This window comes from Haliotis asinina, chromosome 5 (genome assembly GCF_037392515.1).
Source record: "Haliotis asinina isolate JCU_RB_2024 chromosome 5, JCU_Hal_asi_v2, whole genome shotgun sequence".
Classification (NCBI taxonomy): Eukaryota; Metazoa; Mollusca; class Gastropoda; order Lepetellida; family Haliotidae; genus Haliotis; species Haliotis asinina.
Window position 1 is genome coordinate 17,893,304 of NC_090284.1, and position 16,531 is coordinate 17,909,834.

General features: G+C 38.5%; 2 protein-coding genes across 2 annotated transcripts in view; both read right to left on the reverse strand.

Annotated features, from left to right (window-relative positions):
• Positions 1–15,169, reverse strand: part of LOC137284405 (cadherin-related family member 1-like) — a 30,544-nt gene extending 15,375 nt beyond the window's left edge. The window contains exons 1-8 of the mRNA XM_067816198.1: positions 15,052–15,169; positions 14,142–14,219; positions 5,842–5,910; positions 5,155–5,318; positions 2,194–2,244; positions 1,102–1,197; positions 828–914; positions 476–595 (exon numbers count right to left, since the gene is read on the reverse strand). Of these exons, the coding sequence (XP_067672299.1) occupies positions 476–595; positions 828–914; positions 1,102–1,197; positions 2,194–2,244; positions 5,155–5,318; positions 5,842–5,910; positions 14,142–14,196 (642 nt within the window). The 5' untranslated portion in view covers positions 14,197–14,219; positions 15,052–15,169. The remainder of the gene's footprint in view (positions 1–475; positions 596–827; positions 915–1,101; positions 1,198–2,193; positions 2,245–5,154; positions 5,319–5,841; positions 5,911–14,141; positions 14,220–15,051) is intronic.
• LOC137285052 (uncharacterized) lies at positions 7,347–9,377 on the reverse strand. Its single transcript, XM_067817242.1, has 4 exons — positions 9,174–9,377; positions 8,245–8,313; positions 7,976–8,077; positions 7,347–7,389 (listed from the first exon to the last, which is right to left on the reverse strand). Exons 1-4 carry the CDS (start codon positions 9,278–9,280, stop codon positions 7,365–7,367), a joined length of 303 nt encoding a protein of 100 aa, XP_067673343.1. The 5' UTR covers positions 9,281–9,377; the 3' UTR covers positions 7,347–7,364.
• Positions 15,170–16,531: the final 1,362 nt, after the last annotated feature.

Here is a 16,531-nt window from a genome sequence, read left to right on the forward strand (position 1 = left end):
CGCTGTACAGGTTGTCCATAAAACGTGTCATGCATTCTTGTTCGCCCAGCTGTTCGATGTCAAATAACTAATGCGGGAGAAGTGTTCGCAAAGACCATGATAATTCCCTTGGTATCCTTCGTCAAGCGACCTGTGAACAAACGTGTTAGAATTGATCTTCAGCAACACACGCGAGGTCAGGCTCACTAACTTGGTTGAAGCATGTCATTGTTTCCCAGCTGCGTAGATCGATGCTCATGCTGTTGATGATGACGTTAACCATAACAAACATCCAATCATTCGCCATGCGCCATTCTCAGAATCCAGAAACGCTCCTGGCGTTGAGGGTTAACAAACGGTTCTGTCTCGGTGTAATAAACTACTTTCAGAATACACTTGTGGGTGCATCATACAGGTTGTTTGTAGCTCTCAAGACCTGTAAAAAGAAGGGTAAAACACAAGCAAAACCAAACGTTTGATATTAGCACATACTTACGGTGGCAACAAGTGTAACCTTATAGAAACTGAGAGTTTCGTAGTCTAGGCCTCCAATCAGCGTCACGTTCCCAGTTCTTGATACGTTAAACCTCCTAGCTGTGTAAGCCGGAAATGATGTCTGAACATGTGACAAAAAGTAGCTTTGTTATGCAAGTAGAACACGTGTATGAGAAATGAAATGCTGAATTCATTCATTCATTCATTCATTCATTCATTCATTCCAATGACCTGATTCCATTACTCTACAGCGCGAACTTAGGAAGGTTTCATCTGAATGTATCATAATGATGTCATAATACGTTTCTGAAACAATACTGTTTGATATTATTAATAGCTGGACAATCATGTACCTTCATTGAGTAGATAACCAAACCTCCTCTCCCTGTGTCAGGGTCAGTACTATAGGCTGTAAAGAGGACACTGTTGGTTGTTACATTCTGAAATGAGCAAGGTATCTAAGTGTATAATTCTCAAAAATACATATAGGTGTGGGAACAGGTGGACTGTATGCATTCTAGCACAAATTATTTTGAAGAATCGTTTGTAAAAATAGTGACTATTGATCAATCCAAGTAATATCATTTTTACCTGGTAAATGCAGATAAATATTACAAATAATACTACCTCTGGGACAGAGACGGAGTAGGGCAGACCCAGGAACTGTGGGTGAACATCATTGACATCTCTGATGATGACTGTCACGTTCTGACGAACTCCATCCTAAACATCATTATTTACATGTGTGTTATTGCTGTACCACTTTTATTGTTCGAAATTAGACACTAGATGTTTTTTTGTTCGAGTAAAATGGCGGAAGTTCTGAGTGAAAATCTGGCAGTTGAAATTACCAGTATGCAAATTAAATAGCATTCTCTTCCCACAGTGGTTACTTGTCATATCTTCCTACGTAACCTCTGATCTCATGGTGCGAGGGTTCAAGACTCGTGATTGGAGGTAACCAGATTTAGTAGTGCAATCAGCAAACTTGTTTCAAAAGTGATCGTTCGCAAGTTCTCGGTAATTTCCGGATGCATCGTGAAAACTAGAACCTCTTCCCTAGTGCGATACTCAAATGTTTCTTCTAGACAGAACTCAGTCATGTCGTGTTTGTTTCTCCTCATTGCTTGCATTTGTCAAGTTGAATCTAGGCCGATGTAACACGTGTTCTGATTGGACAGAAAAAAAGGAGATAAATCTGATGCCATTTTTCACCGCTAGGGTATTTTATCAGAACCGCGAAATATGGCATTAGAACAGAGGTTCGTAGGAAGATATGACAAGTAACCTCTGTGGGAAGAGAATGATGAAATAGCTGTTTGTATAGACACGCTCCTCAAAGATGATTGGCGTTTGACGTGAAATTTTCATTTTCAAACAAAAAAAAGCTACAAACAATCACTTCTAACTGTGTGATGTAAGACTAATGTAAAAAAAAGTGACTTATCGACTTTCATGAAACCGTCAGAAGAATAGCACCCACGGACGTGCACGGAGCTACTGCTATGTGCACATGCATCCCATGTTTGAACTTCGTTAAAGCTTATGGGTTCTATCCAAATTGAAAGGTCGGCTTTCCCTACTTTTTAAGGGTGTATCGTTAAAAGGAATCCTACCGGAAAGAATCATCAGTGTATTTGTTTATGTCATGCATTTTACCTACTCATTGGTTACATTATCCGAAGTGGTATCAAATATCGCGTTATCGCGTCTACATACCGGAGTTGATGGATTGGTGGCTGTGAAGAGCAATTTCAGAGAGCTGCCATTCTGAATATAAGAATAAAAATATATCAGCAGAAGAAAGATTGTTCTCTATTGCCATCAAAGGCCCGTGAAGGTTCCGGGGTAAAACAGGCCTTCAGCAACCCATGCTTGCCATAAACAGCGACTGTGCTTGTCGTAAGAGGCGTCTAACGGGATCGGGTGGTCAGGCTCGCTGATTTGGTTGACACATGTTATCGGTTCTCAATGCGCAAAAAGATGCTCATGTTGTTGATCACTGAATTGTCTGGTCCAGACTCGATTATTTACAGACTGCAGCCATATTGCTGACTGCAACGTAAAACTAAACTCACTCACTCACTCACCCCTTGCCATATAAAAGAAAATCAGTAGGTGTACAAGTGTACAAGTGTACATGAAACTCACTCAGTTTAGCGCCAGGTACAAGTATTTTAGCCCTTTTAACTAACTTCAAATACACCTTGTACTTCAACGAAATTCAATTGTCACTTCCGATTCCGTTAAGAATTAAAGTGGAAATAGTAAATGAGTGGATCATCTAAAACAGAGATAGCACACGGTCTTCGCGAAAAGCCAAACGTGTATGTGATTGCTCTATGACTTCTACAATGTGTACGGATAAGTCAATGTTTGTTATCTAACATTGCAAAGAAAATGTTCTGCCACGACACATGTGAAGAATCCAACATATACAATAACATATACATTCTAAAACCCTCACTCCAATATATTATGTTAAGAATGTTAAAAATGTTATACGTTCTTCTCTCTCCATGTGAGTGAGTGATTTTAGATTTACGTCCCTTTCAGCAATATTCTAGCAATAACACGGGAGGGAACACCAGTAATGGGTTTCACACATTGTACAAAAATGGGGAATCAAACTTGCGCCTTCGGCGTGACAAGCCATTGCTTTAACCACTAGGTTACTCCACCGCACCATGTTCGTGATAGCAAACCGTGCTGTGTTTCTTATATGGATTAGTTAAAACACTGGTTGTCAGGATGAACTTGATTGTAATAATTCTGTGATTCTATAAACCAGGCCAGGGAGCACTGACATATCGCTCTGCTAATGCTACATTATCTATATAGTGTGTAAAAGACGTGCAGGTAAAACCTGCTGTTTCGTAGTCCACGACCCACTTGCACAAAGCGTTCTTAGCGCTACAATGATAGTAACTCCCATTCTCCATTATAGGCTTAAGATAGTCGTAGCGCTAAGATAGCTTTGTGCAAGTGGGCCCAGGTGCCTGTTTAGGGCCCACTTGCACAGAGCAATCTTAGTTACAGTCAGTCTTAGTCCCCTACAATCAACTAGGGCCCACTTGCACACAGCAATCTTAGTTACAGTCAGTCTTAGTCCCCTACAATCAACTAGGGCCCACTTGCACACAGCAATCTTAGTTACAGTCAGTCTTAGTCCCCTACAATCAACTAGGGCCCACTTGCACACAGCAATCTTAGTTACAGTCAGTCTTAGTCCCCTACAATCAACTTTACAATCACCATACAACTGCCCTAATCCACTTGCACAAAACCGATCTAAGCACGATTGTACGACAGCATTGATCTAAGATCGCGATCTTAGCTAAGAACTCTTCAACAGTGGACGTACGAATTTCTTAAACTAGACACCTGTGTAAAGTTGTCTACAAATGCATAACATGCTGTTCAAATAAAACGTGGAACTGGTCACTGCTCGCAACACACACCTCCCTCAGTAGCACTTTGGAGAATATTCATGAAAAAATATGAAGACCCGGGTTAGAATATTTGGCCGTCAGTAACCCCGTGCTTGTCGTAAAAAGGCGGGATCAGGTGGTCAGGCTCGCTGATTTGGTTGACACGTCATCGGTTCCCAATTGTGCAGATCCATGCTCACGCTGTTAAAATCCCTCGTGTCTTAGAACTCAGTTTTCAGATTTTAGGATGAGAAAGAAATCTGACTTGGCACGTTATGTAATTGTAGATTGTTTTGATAATAAACGAAGACAAAATCACTGACACTGATGTGACCAAAAGAAATTATATCGCGGCGCTCTTCGATGTCACAACATTAAATACATTTGGCATGTCAGACTGTACGGCAACGGCAAACATTTGTGCATAAATTAAGATTAGCTCCCCCTGAGTTATTGAACAGGTCACGGCCATTGTTAATCGCTTGGAGAAACCGCAGTAACTATCCTTTCCTTTATTATCCAAAAGGTATGCTTGCTGTTTCATGCTTCTTCCAACACTGAATCGGGTGAGAATAGTACATTATAATATCCACTCGGTAGTTATGTGGTTCTCACTACCACAAGTAACAATGTTCCTGGCGTTAAATCAGTGGAGCATTCTCCGCGTTGTTGAAGTGTCGAGGCGAAGCATACAAGTTTATGTAATTTAAAAGCAATTTCCAAACGTGAAGCTGCATGAGACAGGCACTGACGTGAACGCCATTTTGTCACAGACTACAATGATCTTAGCTCCTTACAACTGATCCAGACAAACTGTAAGTTTCGATTGTAGGTTAAATGATGGGTGGCGATTGTAGTCGAAGCCTAGGATTGTGATCTTAATTATTCACAATAATTGTGCAAGTTTGCTCGGAAATACACTGGCGTTATAGAAACCGCTGATGCTGGCATGCTGGTCTAAATTAGCTAAGATACACAGCGTTCACTAACATGAACGCTATTAAGCACCTACATAGGCCGCAATGCTGGAAATCCTTTGTCACACACGTTACGCTTACTGCGCACGAAAATTTGCCCACGAGTGAATATTCACCGAAATATTCATGTTATTGAACGCTATGTATCGTTGCTAGATCTATATGCACCAGAAACAATAGAGAAACCTTGTCATCAAAACAATGAGAACGCATTGGGAAATTAATTACACTGATTCAATGTAATATACTACAGATATACATGTAGTCCTTACCGTTTCGTAGTCCAACTTTCTTGCCAGTACTATACTGGCGTTATAGTAGCCATTGATGCTGGTATGCTGATCTAAATACACGTATTGAAGTGTTGTCGTTGACAGTGTCACTGTGATGTGGGAAGAGGTTGAGTCTGTGACACTCAGAACACCGATAGCAGTACCTGGAATAGATTGGCAAATTGAAATTACTTTTGATGATGCTGTCGCCGAATTTCAGTTGCCCGTGAAGGTCTGGGTTAGAACAGGCCTTCAGAAACCCAGGCTTGTCGTAAAAGGCGACTAACGGGATCGAGTGGTCAGGCTCGCTGACGAGGTTGACATAATCATGTGATCGGTACCCATTTGGAATATTTCGGCGGCGTAAAATTAAACTATTTTCAGTGAAATGTCAAATGCATCTATACACCTTAAACAATCGGGTATCATATTCTGAAATTATATTTATGGTTAAAATTTGCTGTATCTACAACAGGTGTGAAGACCTCATCAACATGACTTTCATACGCTGCTCCGATCATATAATTTGAAGTCATCAAAAATATTCATAACATATTCGTCTTTGCTCAAGATGACTAATACATGTGTGTTGACAAGGACTATGATGGTATTGTATTCCAATTATAGCTGCATCCAATGACTGTGACAAAATGACCAGCAGCTATGGTCATCTCTGTGTCAGCTTACCTACAGGTGTGTTCTCTGGTACTTGTATTGGATTCATCCGATCAAATCTTGGCGGCACACAAACAATGCCTGTAAACAAGGGAAACAGATCCTAAACAGCTATACAATATATATGTTACAGGGAATGTGTGAGACCTGGAATTTCACCTAATCCATAAAAGAGCAAGTGTTTACGTGAAAACACCGTGATCCCCAGAGTTTTCATGTGTTCCCTAAAATGTGAAGGGATTTCATTAAATAACTTTAATGTGTGTTCCATTACACACGTTCCCTGTTAGGATGTCAGTGAATGTGTGAAATGCAGGTTAAAGGGACACTGGTCTAAAGCAATTCCCCTGGTGATACATGGTGTCCATGTATGTCCTCACCAGTGTAAACTGAGACACTGTAAATGTTTTAAAGCGGGACTGAAGTGTAATAGCCAGTGTCATAACAGTCTATGTTGTCCCAATAAATGAATGTTACCAGCCTCGCTTTATAGATATGGTGTTTCAGTGAAGGCTTACTGCCTTCATTTCATTAAATCCCAGAGCTATTATTTCAGAAATCCCTTTGAGGTAAACAAACTGGCAACATCACTGACAAAAGAAAAAGAACTTAGACATCGATACACTACATTGAATACCATTCACGCAAAATGAAGCTGCAAGTATTCACAGCAAAAATAAGCTGGTTTCCGGAACACTGAAACCGAGAGGAAACGTCATGGAAACCAACATTTCCAGTTGGTTTCCAGGGAGTTTCCTATAGTTTCATTGTGGTTTCCATGCAACTGAAACTGCACCATTTCAGGATGGTTTCCAGTTCGTTTCATTACCCACTCCTCCAAGCGGGATCCAGTTGGTTTCCAGGTATGAGTTTATTGTAGGTTTCAACCTGGTTTCCATGTATGAGTTTATTGTAGGTTTCAACCTGGTTTCCAGGTATGAGTTTATTGTAGATTTCAACCTGGTTTCCAGGTATGAGTTTATTGCAGGTTTCAACCTGGTTTCCACGTATGAGTTTATTGTAGGTTTCAACCTGGTTTCCAGGTATGAGTTTATTGCAGGTTTCAACCTGGTTTCCATGTATGAGTTTATTGTAGGTTTCAACCTGGTTTCCGTGTTGCAGTTTCCAACCTAGTTTAATACCTAGTTTCCATGAACTGAAACTTGCTCGTGTCGGCCCTTTACCCGGTCCTCCGGAAAAGATGTTGTTTCATGTCTCACATGTAGCAAATCAGGTATTTTATACAATTGCATAATGGTAAAAGGCTTCAGGAGGACAAACAACAGAATAAAACATAAATTCATTAAAAGTTTATTTATATTCAACAATATGTTTGTAAACAAATAATATGGGGACTATTCAAGTTAGTAAATGAAATAAAAGCAAGGGAATAATTAGCATTGAGTACAGAATATTTTTCTTAAACACACTGTAGACCAGCCCATATCACTTGGCTTCCTAGTTTGAAAAATGTTAGCTCTTTCCCCAAGAGAGGAATAACTGTGTGCTTCTTCTCCTCTGGTCAGTCAATCGTTTCACAGCCTTCCTCCTTTCCAGCTTCTGAAATTTAGAAAACAAACTATCAGTACAAACAAGCATTCGTCTACGATATCCATGGCTAGAGAAAAGAAAACGGTCAAACATTGCTTGAGGTGAAATACACTGAACCCCATGTCCGATAAGCGAAGAGATCAAAAAGTATAAACTGAGCATTTGACATCAAAAGTTTCAATCGCAAAACAGCTTATTGATATATGATAGAGTGCAGAGACATGAAGATATTCGCCTTTGAAAGCCATAATTTATTTTCTGAATGTTACTTACAATGCACATTATGAGTATTGAACTACGATTTATCCGTCATTGTGAAAAGACATGTTTTCTTAACCAATAACGTGGAGTCATTCATCCAGACAAGCTATGAATATGGGGTCACAAGCAAACGCTGCAGCATAATGTGCTGCATAATATTTAAAACCTTTTAAGCTGTATTTTTCAAAGGATAAATTGCACTTTTTAAACAGTGTTCATTTTGAAATTCCTTTAATGTACATAGAAAGAATCCAAATTAACTTGATATTTTAAAGGTTTCCATAAAATGTTTAATCTCTGCAAGATGTAAAATGACTAGAATACGTTTACTTACTCTGAACTTTTTGCCTTTCTTTGCGTACAAGCCGTGGGCCTCCGCTTTCCCCACACCTTCTTAAGTGATCCATCTTGTTCATCCAAACCCATCAAAAAGCTTCTGAAAGGAGACATGTGCATGATGCATAGCTATAAGTGAAACATGTTTCCAGTTGGAGGTTACAAGAATAGTGACATGCGCCATGCATTCTTACTGATTCCTAAGATTTACATTATTTGGTTATGTTGTATGTACATTATGTACTGGACGGTTCAGGTTATACATACCTTTTGTATGTCAAAATGAGTTGGTCCTGACTGCCTTCTTCAGTTTTTCCAACACTGCCCTCCATTATGCTGGAAACGTAGAAATGCATCGATTAAAAAAAGTCAGGAACTTGTCATATTGCACTCTTGAGAACAATAAAGTGTCGAATAAAAAGAATAAATATGAATTTGCAAAGTGTAGAATATGCTAGATGAAAAGAATCCAGGTCAGCAAATTCATATACTATTTTGGGTTGGCAATCCATCATTGTATACCCATATATTCTTTTTATCAAAAACTCTTCGTAACCTTTTCTGTGGGACTAACACAATCCACATTTCTTCATTCAGAGTTCGTTAAATCTTGATATGATAAGCATAACACTACTTACAACAGATGGCAAATCTAAATTATCTCATAAATCAACAATATAAAAATATTCAATATTAGTTTCAAAACAATGCACAATGCACCAAATCTGGTCATAGAATCCCTAACCTACAAATGCAAAATGACACACTATCGGCGACTACATTGTGTTCAAACGTGCAAATATCAAAAGCAATATGAAAAGGATTTCTTAAATAAATATTCGCATTTATAAATACGTTTGAAGTTATTTTGAGTCTTAACAAGCACATAAGCAATAATATACTAGAGATATTTGTGATTTATTTTTTTCTTGCAAAGGTGATTTTTCATTCATTAACACATTGAACCATTTTAATCGTGTGTGAGCTGATCCAAATCACAGTAATATTGAGTTTTTGAATTAACCGAGTGCTGAGTGAAGGAAGCCATACATTTCTCTTGCTAAGAATTCGACACGCCTTTGTTTACCGAGGTCCATCAAGTCTAAAATTTCATATGTATTGTAGTAGTTACTTATTTACGTTAAACATTACGAATAACATGTGCTACTGCTTATTTCAAGAAAATAACACTGTACCTGACCAGATCGTGGAATGTTCCTTTTCTCCCGCTGCGATCGACGACTGCTGCTGTTCTCAATTTTTCACGTATCCGAATCTCCAAAGCTTCTATTGTAAATCTCATTGCCAGTCTCTTGAATCAGATAACACGGGCAAACGTAGGAATACTGCACTGTGTTGACTTCCTTGTCGTCGTTACTGGACATACCGGGTGAGAACTGCTTTCAAAATAGTCGTCTCAAAACAAGAGACAAAATGGCGGCAACCGTGCGTAGGGGCATTGTGGGTAAAAAGAAATGCATGATCCTTTTTCGATTGGCAGGCACGAAATCCTTCTCTGACCCAATTTGGATGTGATTTTAAGACAAAGACTGAAAACCACCACTTCAGTACATAAAACTGTTGCTTTTATAAAATGTCACGAGTTCGCGTGCCCATGGATTACCGGTTCATTACTTCCGGTTTTGTCTGTCAACACCTGACTCAGGTAAGTTCTATTGTTTTTACAGCTTAGCTTATTTTGATAATAGGAGCCTGTTAAGTGGGGACTGCCCCAATGAAGCCGACACACGAACCCCGACACACTAATGACCTGACACTGATTAGTTGTCAAGTATTTGAACTCAGTGTCAAAGTATGCCAACTATAAATGCTTTTAACGCAAAACTTTACGCACTGCCTCAGTTTATTGTATAATTCACGTATATTCTGCATAAATAGCATCATGTAAGTACCGAACTGACAACTGTTTTAATGACTTATACTAATCATCCTAAATGCTTATACTCTTTCACATTCCAAGGAGTTGGCAGTCTATAGCCTGTTTTATATATATTGCATCATTTACCTTTTAATTATTAATATATATCTGAACTATTGCTATTGCTAAAGTAGCTTTAATTTTATTTATTTTATACAATATATTTACCGAAAGGAATACAAGCCCGTACACAACTCAATGATCCAATAAGTTATAATTAATATATAATAAAAGTTTGAGCAATGTTTCTATGCAGAGTCAACTCACCTTTTATTCTTGTATATAGATATCACTGTTTTATTATTTCTTTTCAGATAAAGAAAGCGTATGATTCTCAATTTGACAAAGCAGACAACAGAAACCTGGACTTGCCCCATTCATCCCAATCTAGAGAAACAGAACTAAGTGTGCCTCGCGCACATAGCTGGGCAAAGGCCATTTATAGCCATTCGTCCTTTCACCTCCTTTCACCATTTGCATGTTTAGTACGGTTATTGTGAAGTTTGTGTTGTGTGCATGGTAGTTGGAATATGATGCTTCATTACATTACGAATAAACAAGAATGTGAAGGAAAAAAGTGTATAGTTTGTTCTTGTATCATCAGTTTGAAGCCACATTTAATATTGTGATATCCAAAGAATGATGCGTCAACAATTTACTTTTGTTGTCTTGTTCATCTAAGCAATGATACGAATCTACTATTCCTTCCCCAGGCACATTCAGATTGAATTATAACACCTCGTGAAAGCTAAGTCAGGAATGGAAACCAACACATGACCATAGCTTCTTGTCAGTTTCCATCACTGGAGCTTAGAGTATCCATTATGGATTCTATTTGGAAACTAGGTCACCCAGTTTTACTGAATGGATACCAACTGGATGTCAGGATGGTAAACAATTACACATTTTATGTTACTTAGTTCAAAACAGCAATGGAAACCAACATGAAACTACATTTTCTACTTTTATGTTGGTTTCCATTTAGTGAGATCTGAGAGTTGCAAATTCCAGGTATGGAAACCAACAAGAAACCCCCGAACTTAGTTTCATTTTGGTTTCCATTTACAGGAATACCAAAATCACATTTCCAAAATGGAATCTAGTTGGAAACTCAGTTAGTGAGTTTCAGGGAATGGAAACCAACTGGATTCCGCAATTACCCACATTACGGATGGTTTCCAGGTTTCTGGAAACCAAGTCATTTTTGTAGTGATTTTAAGTGTATTATCTTCAATAATCTCGATAGCGATTTTTGTCAACATATTACTGAAAGGTAAATTTTCAAAGAATATCGAAGCTTTAGTCACTGAACTGATTTATCTGATCACATTGACAACATCACCCGATCAAAACCCTCTGGAACAACACGCAACATGTGTGGCATGAATGTGCCCCACTCTTCACAAGTGCAGTCTTCTTCGGTGCAAAACTAATCACTCGTCTTGTTGTACAACTAGTGGGTACTAACTTCATTTTTATTTATAATGCTACTCAATGGTTTATATTGCCCGAGAAAGAGTGTTAATGGCGTTGTTTAGATCAACAAAATCACTCATATTGACAGGCCTGCAAGGTCAGTTGATCTTAATCCTATTGAACATGCTTGGGGCATCACTGGAAGTCGTGTCGCCTCCATATTCGTGTTACAGGGAGAATGGCAGAACATTCTAAAACAGCAATTTTAAAGGTTCATTTGAATGCAAAGAACTGTAGAAGCTTGCATTTGTCTTCATGTTGGCCATACACATTACTGAACACTGCTTCAATCCACAACTGACTTGAACCTTAAACGTCAAATGCAACCCCACCAAGAAACAAGCATAATTAAAAGAAAATTATCACGTAATCATGACATATAATATACATTGCTGATTGTGAAAAAACATACAACATACAAAATCATAAGCGCACAATAAAACAAACAAAATTATAAGCGCACAATAACACAAAACAAACAAAATTATTTGCGTAAAATAACGAATCAAAAGTGCAATATTTTGTCTTTGGGTTTACTTTCCTCGAAACCAAGCATCCGTGAGACCGAACCCGGTCAGAGTTGGTGGGTGTGCACTCAAGTGTAACGAAGACTTGTCATTAGCACGTTTATTTGCCGATGCTCAGTCTCATTGTCTGTATAAATAGGTGATCTGTTTGATCATTTCAGACGTATAGTGAGTAATAAGAAAGTACGACTGTTTAATGGATACAACGTGTTTTATGGTAGATGATGCGACGTTTCAGTATGGATTCATATACCGTTGTCAAGTAAGAGTGATAACGGTATAAGACTCCATACCGGAACGTCGCATCATATCCAATAGAAGAAGTTTTTATCCATAAATAATGTATTATAGATATGGTGGGTGTTGTAAATACTGCTCTCTGCATTTCCGTTCACTTCAATCAACAAATACTGAGATGGTGAACTACTGCGCGGCTGGAAACTGTCGTTCGTCAAAGTACAAAACAGAACTTGAAACTGACAATGTAAGTTTGCATCGGTTTCCGTCCGATCAAGTTATCTGGGGAAAATGGATGCAGTTTGTTCGTGATCGACAGATTAATAACATGCCATGTGTACAAGTATCACACATGCTTGTGTGTGTAATTACATCGTGACAGAATCCAGGTGCGCGGGCCATAAATCAGCGTGGGACCATCAATGTACTCTGTTTATGGTGTCTAGCCTAATAGGTGTTAAGTTCAAATTGTATGTAGTTCTAATCCTACACTTCTTGAAAACTCGGTTTGCAAATCTGCATGTATGGGACCAGTGCATATTTATTACTGCTGACCCAAGCCCAGCACAGATGGTGAAACCAATTGTCTCCCCAGCGCTGGGAGCAAATTAGTGAATCGTTTAAACTGCGATTTCTCGGGCTTTTTTTCATCGCGTTATTTTTCAACTTTAAAGGTTCAATTAGCATTTTTAATTATTTGTTTCTGTAAGTCCACACCGAAAGGTATCAGACATTGCGTTGCATGTGACCTTTAATGTAAACATTTTGCTCCATCAGTGCAACATATTTTGCACGACTGTTTCACGGATATATGCTTTTGATGACCTGTAAGTCTATTATTGCTCAATACCATTTCATTTCAGTTTGTTACTCGTGTGTACATATGTTTCATCTGTATCTGAAGCATCATTCCATCATTTGCAATTTCATTGAGTGAAAATGTAACGAGACTAAAAGTTTGTGTTGCTTAACTTTTTATGCGGAGTATAGCTTTAAAAACAGGAAACGCTTACATATTATATCTAGTTTACCTAACAATATTTTGCATTAAGGTATTATACATATCCCAAGAACGTTTCTTGATGTTTTATTTGTTGTTGATAGGTATTGGACCTGATGCGATTTATGTGACTGTTTCCCTGCATGAAGGTATATGGCGCTAAAACTGCTCTCAGAGTTTCCACCCTTGTTTGACCTTAACACATGACCATGCAGGAACCAGTGGCAAGATAGTTTAGTTATAACGCATGTGCTTTGTATTTATAATGCACTGTCGGTGATAGATCCCAGTGTTGGGCAAGTTAAGTCTTTGTGAGACACGCGGTTCGGTGGACCTGAAAGGGATTTTTCGAAGAGGAATAATGACATTATCTCTTCTTTCCATTTTAACTTTTATATCGAAATAAACAGGAGCTTGGCTTCTAGGCATCAAAAGTAACATTTCCCATTACAAGCTTCGCATTTTCAATACATGAATGATGGAGGAAAATAGCTCTTGTATCATTATGAGTGTTTAATTATCACAATGACCACAAACAACTACGTGCATAATTGTACCACAATATGAATCATTCAGTGAAATCTGACAATGCTAAAACATCAAAACATTCAAAAGCGAACCTCAAACTTGAAAGCTGCTGAAACTGGATGGCGAAAGACAAAGACCCAAAGGCTTTGGCAAGTGTACTTCTACTGAATATCAATGAGACAAACACAATCATGTGCCTATTCAAACAGCCACGATTGAGACATATGTGTCCTACATGTATTGTTTTCACATATGTAAATTGTAAACCTTCTCCGAGGCTGCGGTCACACACGTACAATTCTCAGCTTCTCAATGTACGGACATTCTTTTCTCAATAAAGACGTGCGTCTTGCAGTGTTCCTCGGTAATACTGGCATTTTGTCAGCCGTGTTCTTGAAACATCAAACGACACATCCCTTCATAACTCCAATTACAAAATACACACTAAGTGACTTACCCTGGCAGAGACAGAAAAGAAGGACAACTAGATGCGTCCACTTTGAACCCGGCATCTTTGTACAGCCTTGAAGAACAACTGGAACGAAAAGGAGTTGTCTTTCAGACCAATACACTATATCAGTCCAACGAAGTACCTTGTTGCCAGAACACATGCACATTGCCTTTTAACATAACCTTGGCAGAATAACTTGCAGCAGACAAATCGGTGCCAATACTGCGGGTACCTAGCCTTCCTTAAATTGAAGTAAATTATGTCCTGGAACATTAATTTTCTAATTAATGGAAGATGGAAGATGGAAACAAAAACATTGCTTTGTTTAATGGCCAAGTTTCCAGGTGTCATTTAATTGATAATGAAAACTTAGTCAACCACAAATTAGTGTGGTGTTCATCAAGTTTGACTGAAAATATCTTCACAAATATCTATGGCATCATTGACTGTTCGGCCTTCAGTGATGTGTTCTTCTTCTGAACAAGTGTTATGAGTGTTCCAACAGATGAAATATCTGAGAACACCGATGGAGATTATTACAGTGTTGTGCACCTAGGGCAGACCCGACATCACTTCATGATGACACCATGAAGTCATAAGCAGAGTCAATATGTGTTATCGGCCTGACTATTGTTTGGACATAATCCAACATCTCGACAGTTAATGGACTATACACTTTGTGAGGATATCACAAAAGAAGGCGTTAATGAAAAACATTCCCGGTTTACAAATAATGTATGTTATGTAATATTTGGCAATATTTCAGTCATATTTTGACGAGGCAGAGAGCAAATGGCTTGGCACTTTATATTCATGTACGTAACTCAAACCGGACTGATACAATACGACAAACACGTGACCACACGTTTCCTTCTCAGCTCTGTTTATAGTAACTGTTTATAGAATTGATACATACCTTTATTGCTTCCTTCTCCTGTGATAAGTACCTGTGTATGAGTATCTGCAGTAATGGATTCTTGGTCACATGCCCACTTTGATGCATGGAACACAGTGGTGCATCCTACATGCGGTCGTTGTGTAGATAGGCGTCGTTATCTCATCCCTCTGATTACATGTGAATATATGACGAGGTCCATCTTGTACTATCTGTCTTACAGCTACACACTTGTACTGCCATTTCTCAATATGCCTGTTATTAGCACTCCTTTAATTCTTCTCATATTTTTGTATATAAAAATAACGTAGTCAAGGTGTAACATTTTATTGATTATCTATCAGACATGATGACATTATCTAAAATGTTATTCATTGTTGTGTTTGTCCACCTGTCAATGTTTCAGAAATCAACGTAAGCTTTTGTGATAGCATACATGTCGCAGAAGTATTCAGGATAGTCAGTGACATTTATCGTTCTTGTTATATCTGCAGAGGCCTGCTTCAGAGTTCAAATATGTCAAGACGAGTTGATTAAAGTTTTGAAAGTATATTTTAATGTTTGTGTCATTTCCCAACGTTTTCAATATGTAAATGATAATAACCAGTGTCTGATAGTGTTAATAATACGGTCGATCAGATTCCGTGGCAGGGAGACAGTTATTATTTAGACGTTGTGGTAAACGAAGGTGTCACGATGTTTTGTGTAATGGTATATCTGTTGATCTCAGTCAAGTGATATCTCTTCCTGAAGCCTCGTTTGAACCAATTCCAGATGAATGTCACTGAGTGACCTCGATTATTTACAGATTATAGTATATCACTTAAACATTGCTGAGTTTGGCGTTACACATCAACCAAATAGAGTATTAAAGATTTGGAACCTTAGAGTCTGAACAATACGTATGTAATAAATCAGAGGCACGGTAGTGGTGAATGTCCAAAGGAATGTGCAGCAGCTGATTAAAGTTTTAGTCAAACAGATACCCAAGGGCTCAGTACAAGGGAATATGCTCCCGTTGAAAAGACACACCGAGTTAACAGGTTAAAGAGAAGTCAGTCTCTGGTGATAAGTGATAAAGTAGATGTCTGGACATTAAGGGGTAGCACAGCTATTTTGTGGATTTGGATATCAGTAATGAGCCAGTACCCAGTCATTCATTTTCGCAGCTTGACTGCATTCCAAGTCTAATCTCATCAGGTGCGTGCGTAGATATATTGTGCTGTACATCTGCTAATATCTCCCGTCAGAATACTTCGTCACTGTTATCATAGTGTAATCATAACTATCCACCTGAGTCTGATAACTTCCTGGTTGTGAAGTTGATACGTGATATCAAGGTTGCTTTGTCCCGTGCACAGGCGAAGACAGTTACACAGAAGGATACGTATTCTCAGGTGTTCGTCCAAAAACGTTTGACTTAATACACTTTACATAAATATGATTATTACATAAATATGAACATAACTGATGAGCACGGGGAAGTTGTTAAAAACCTTCT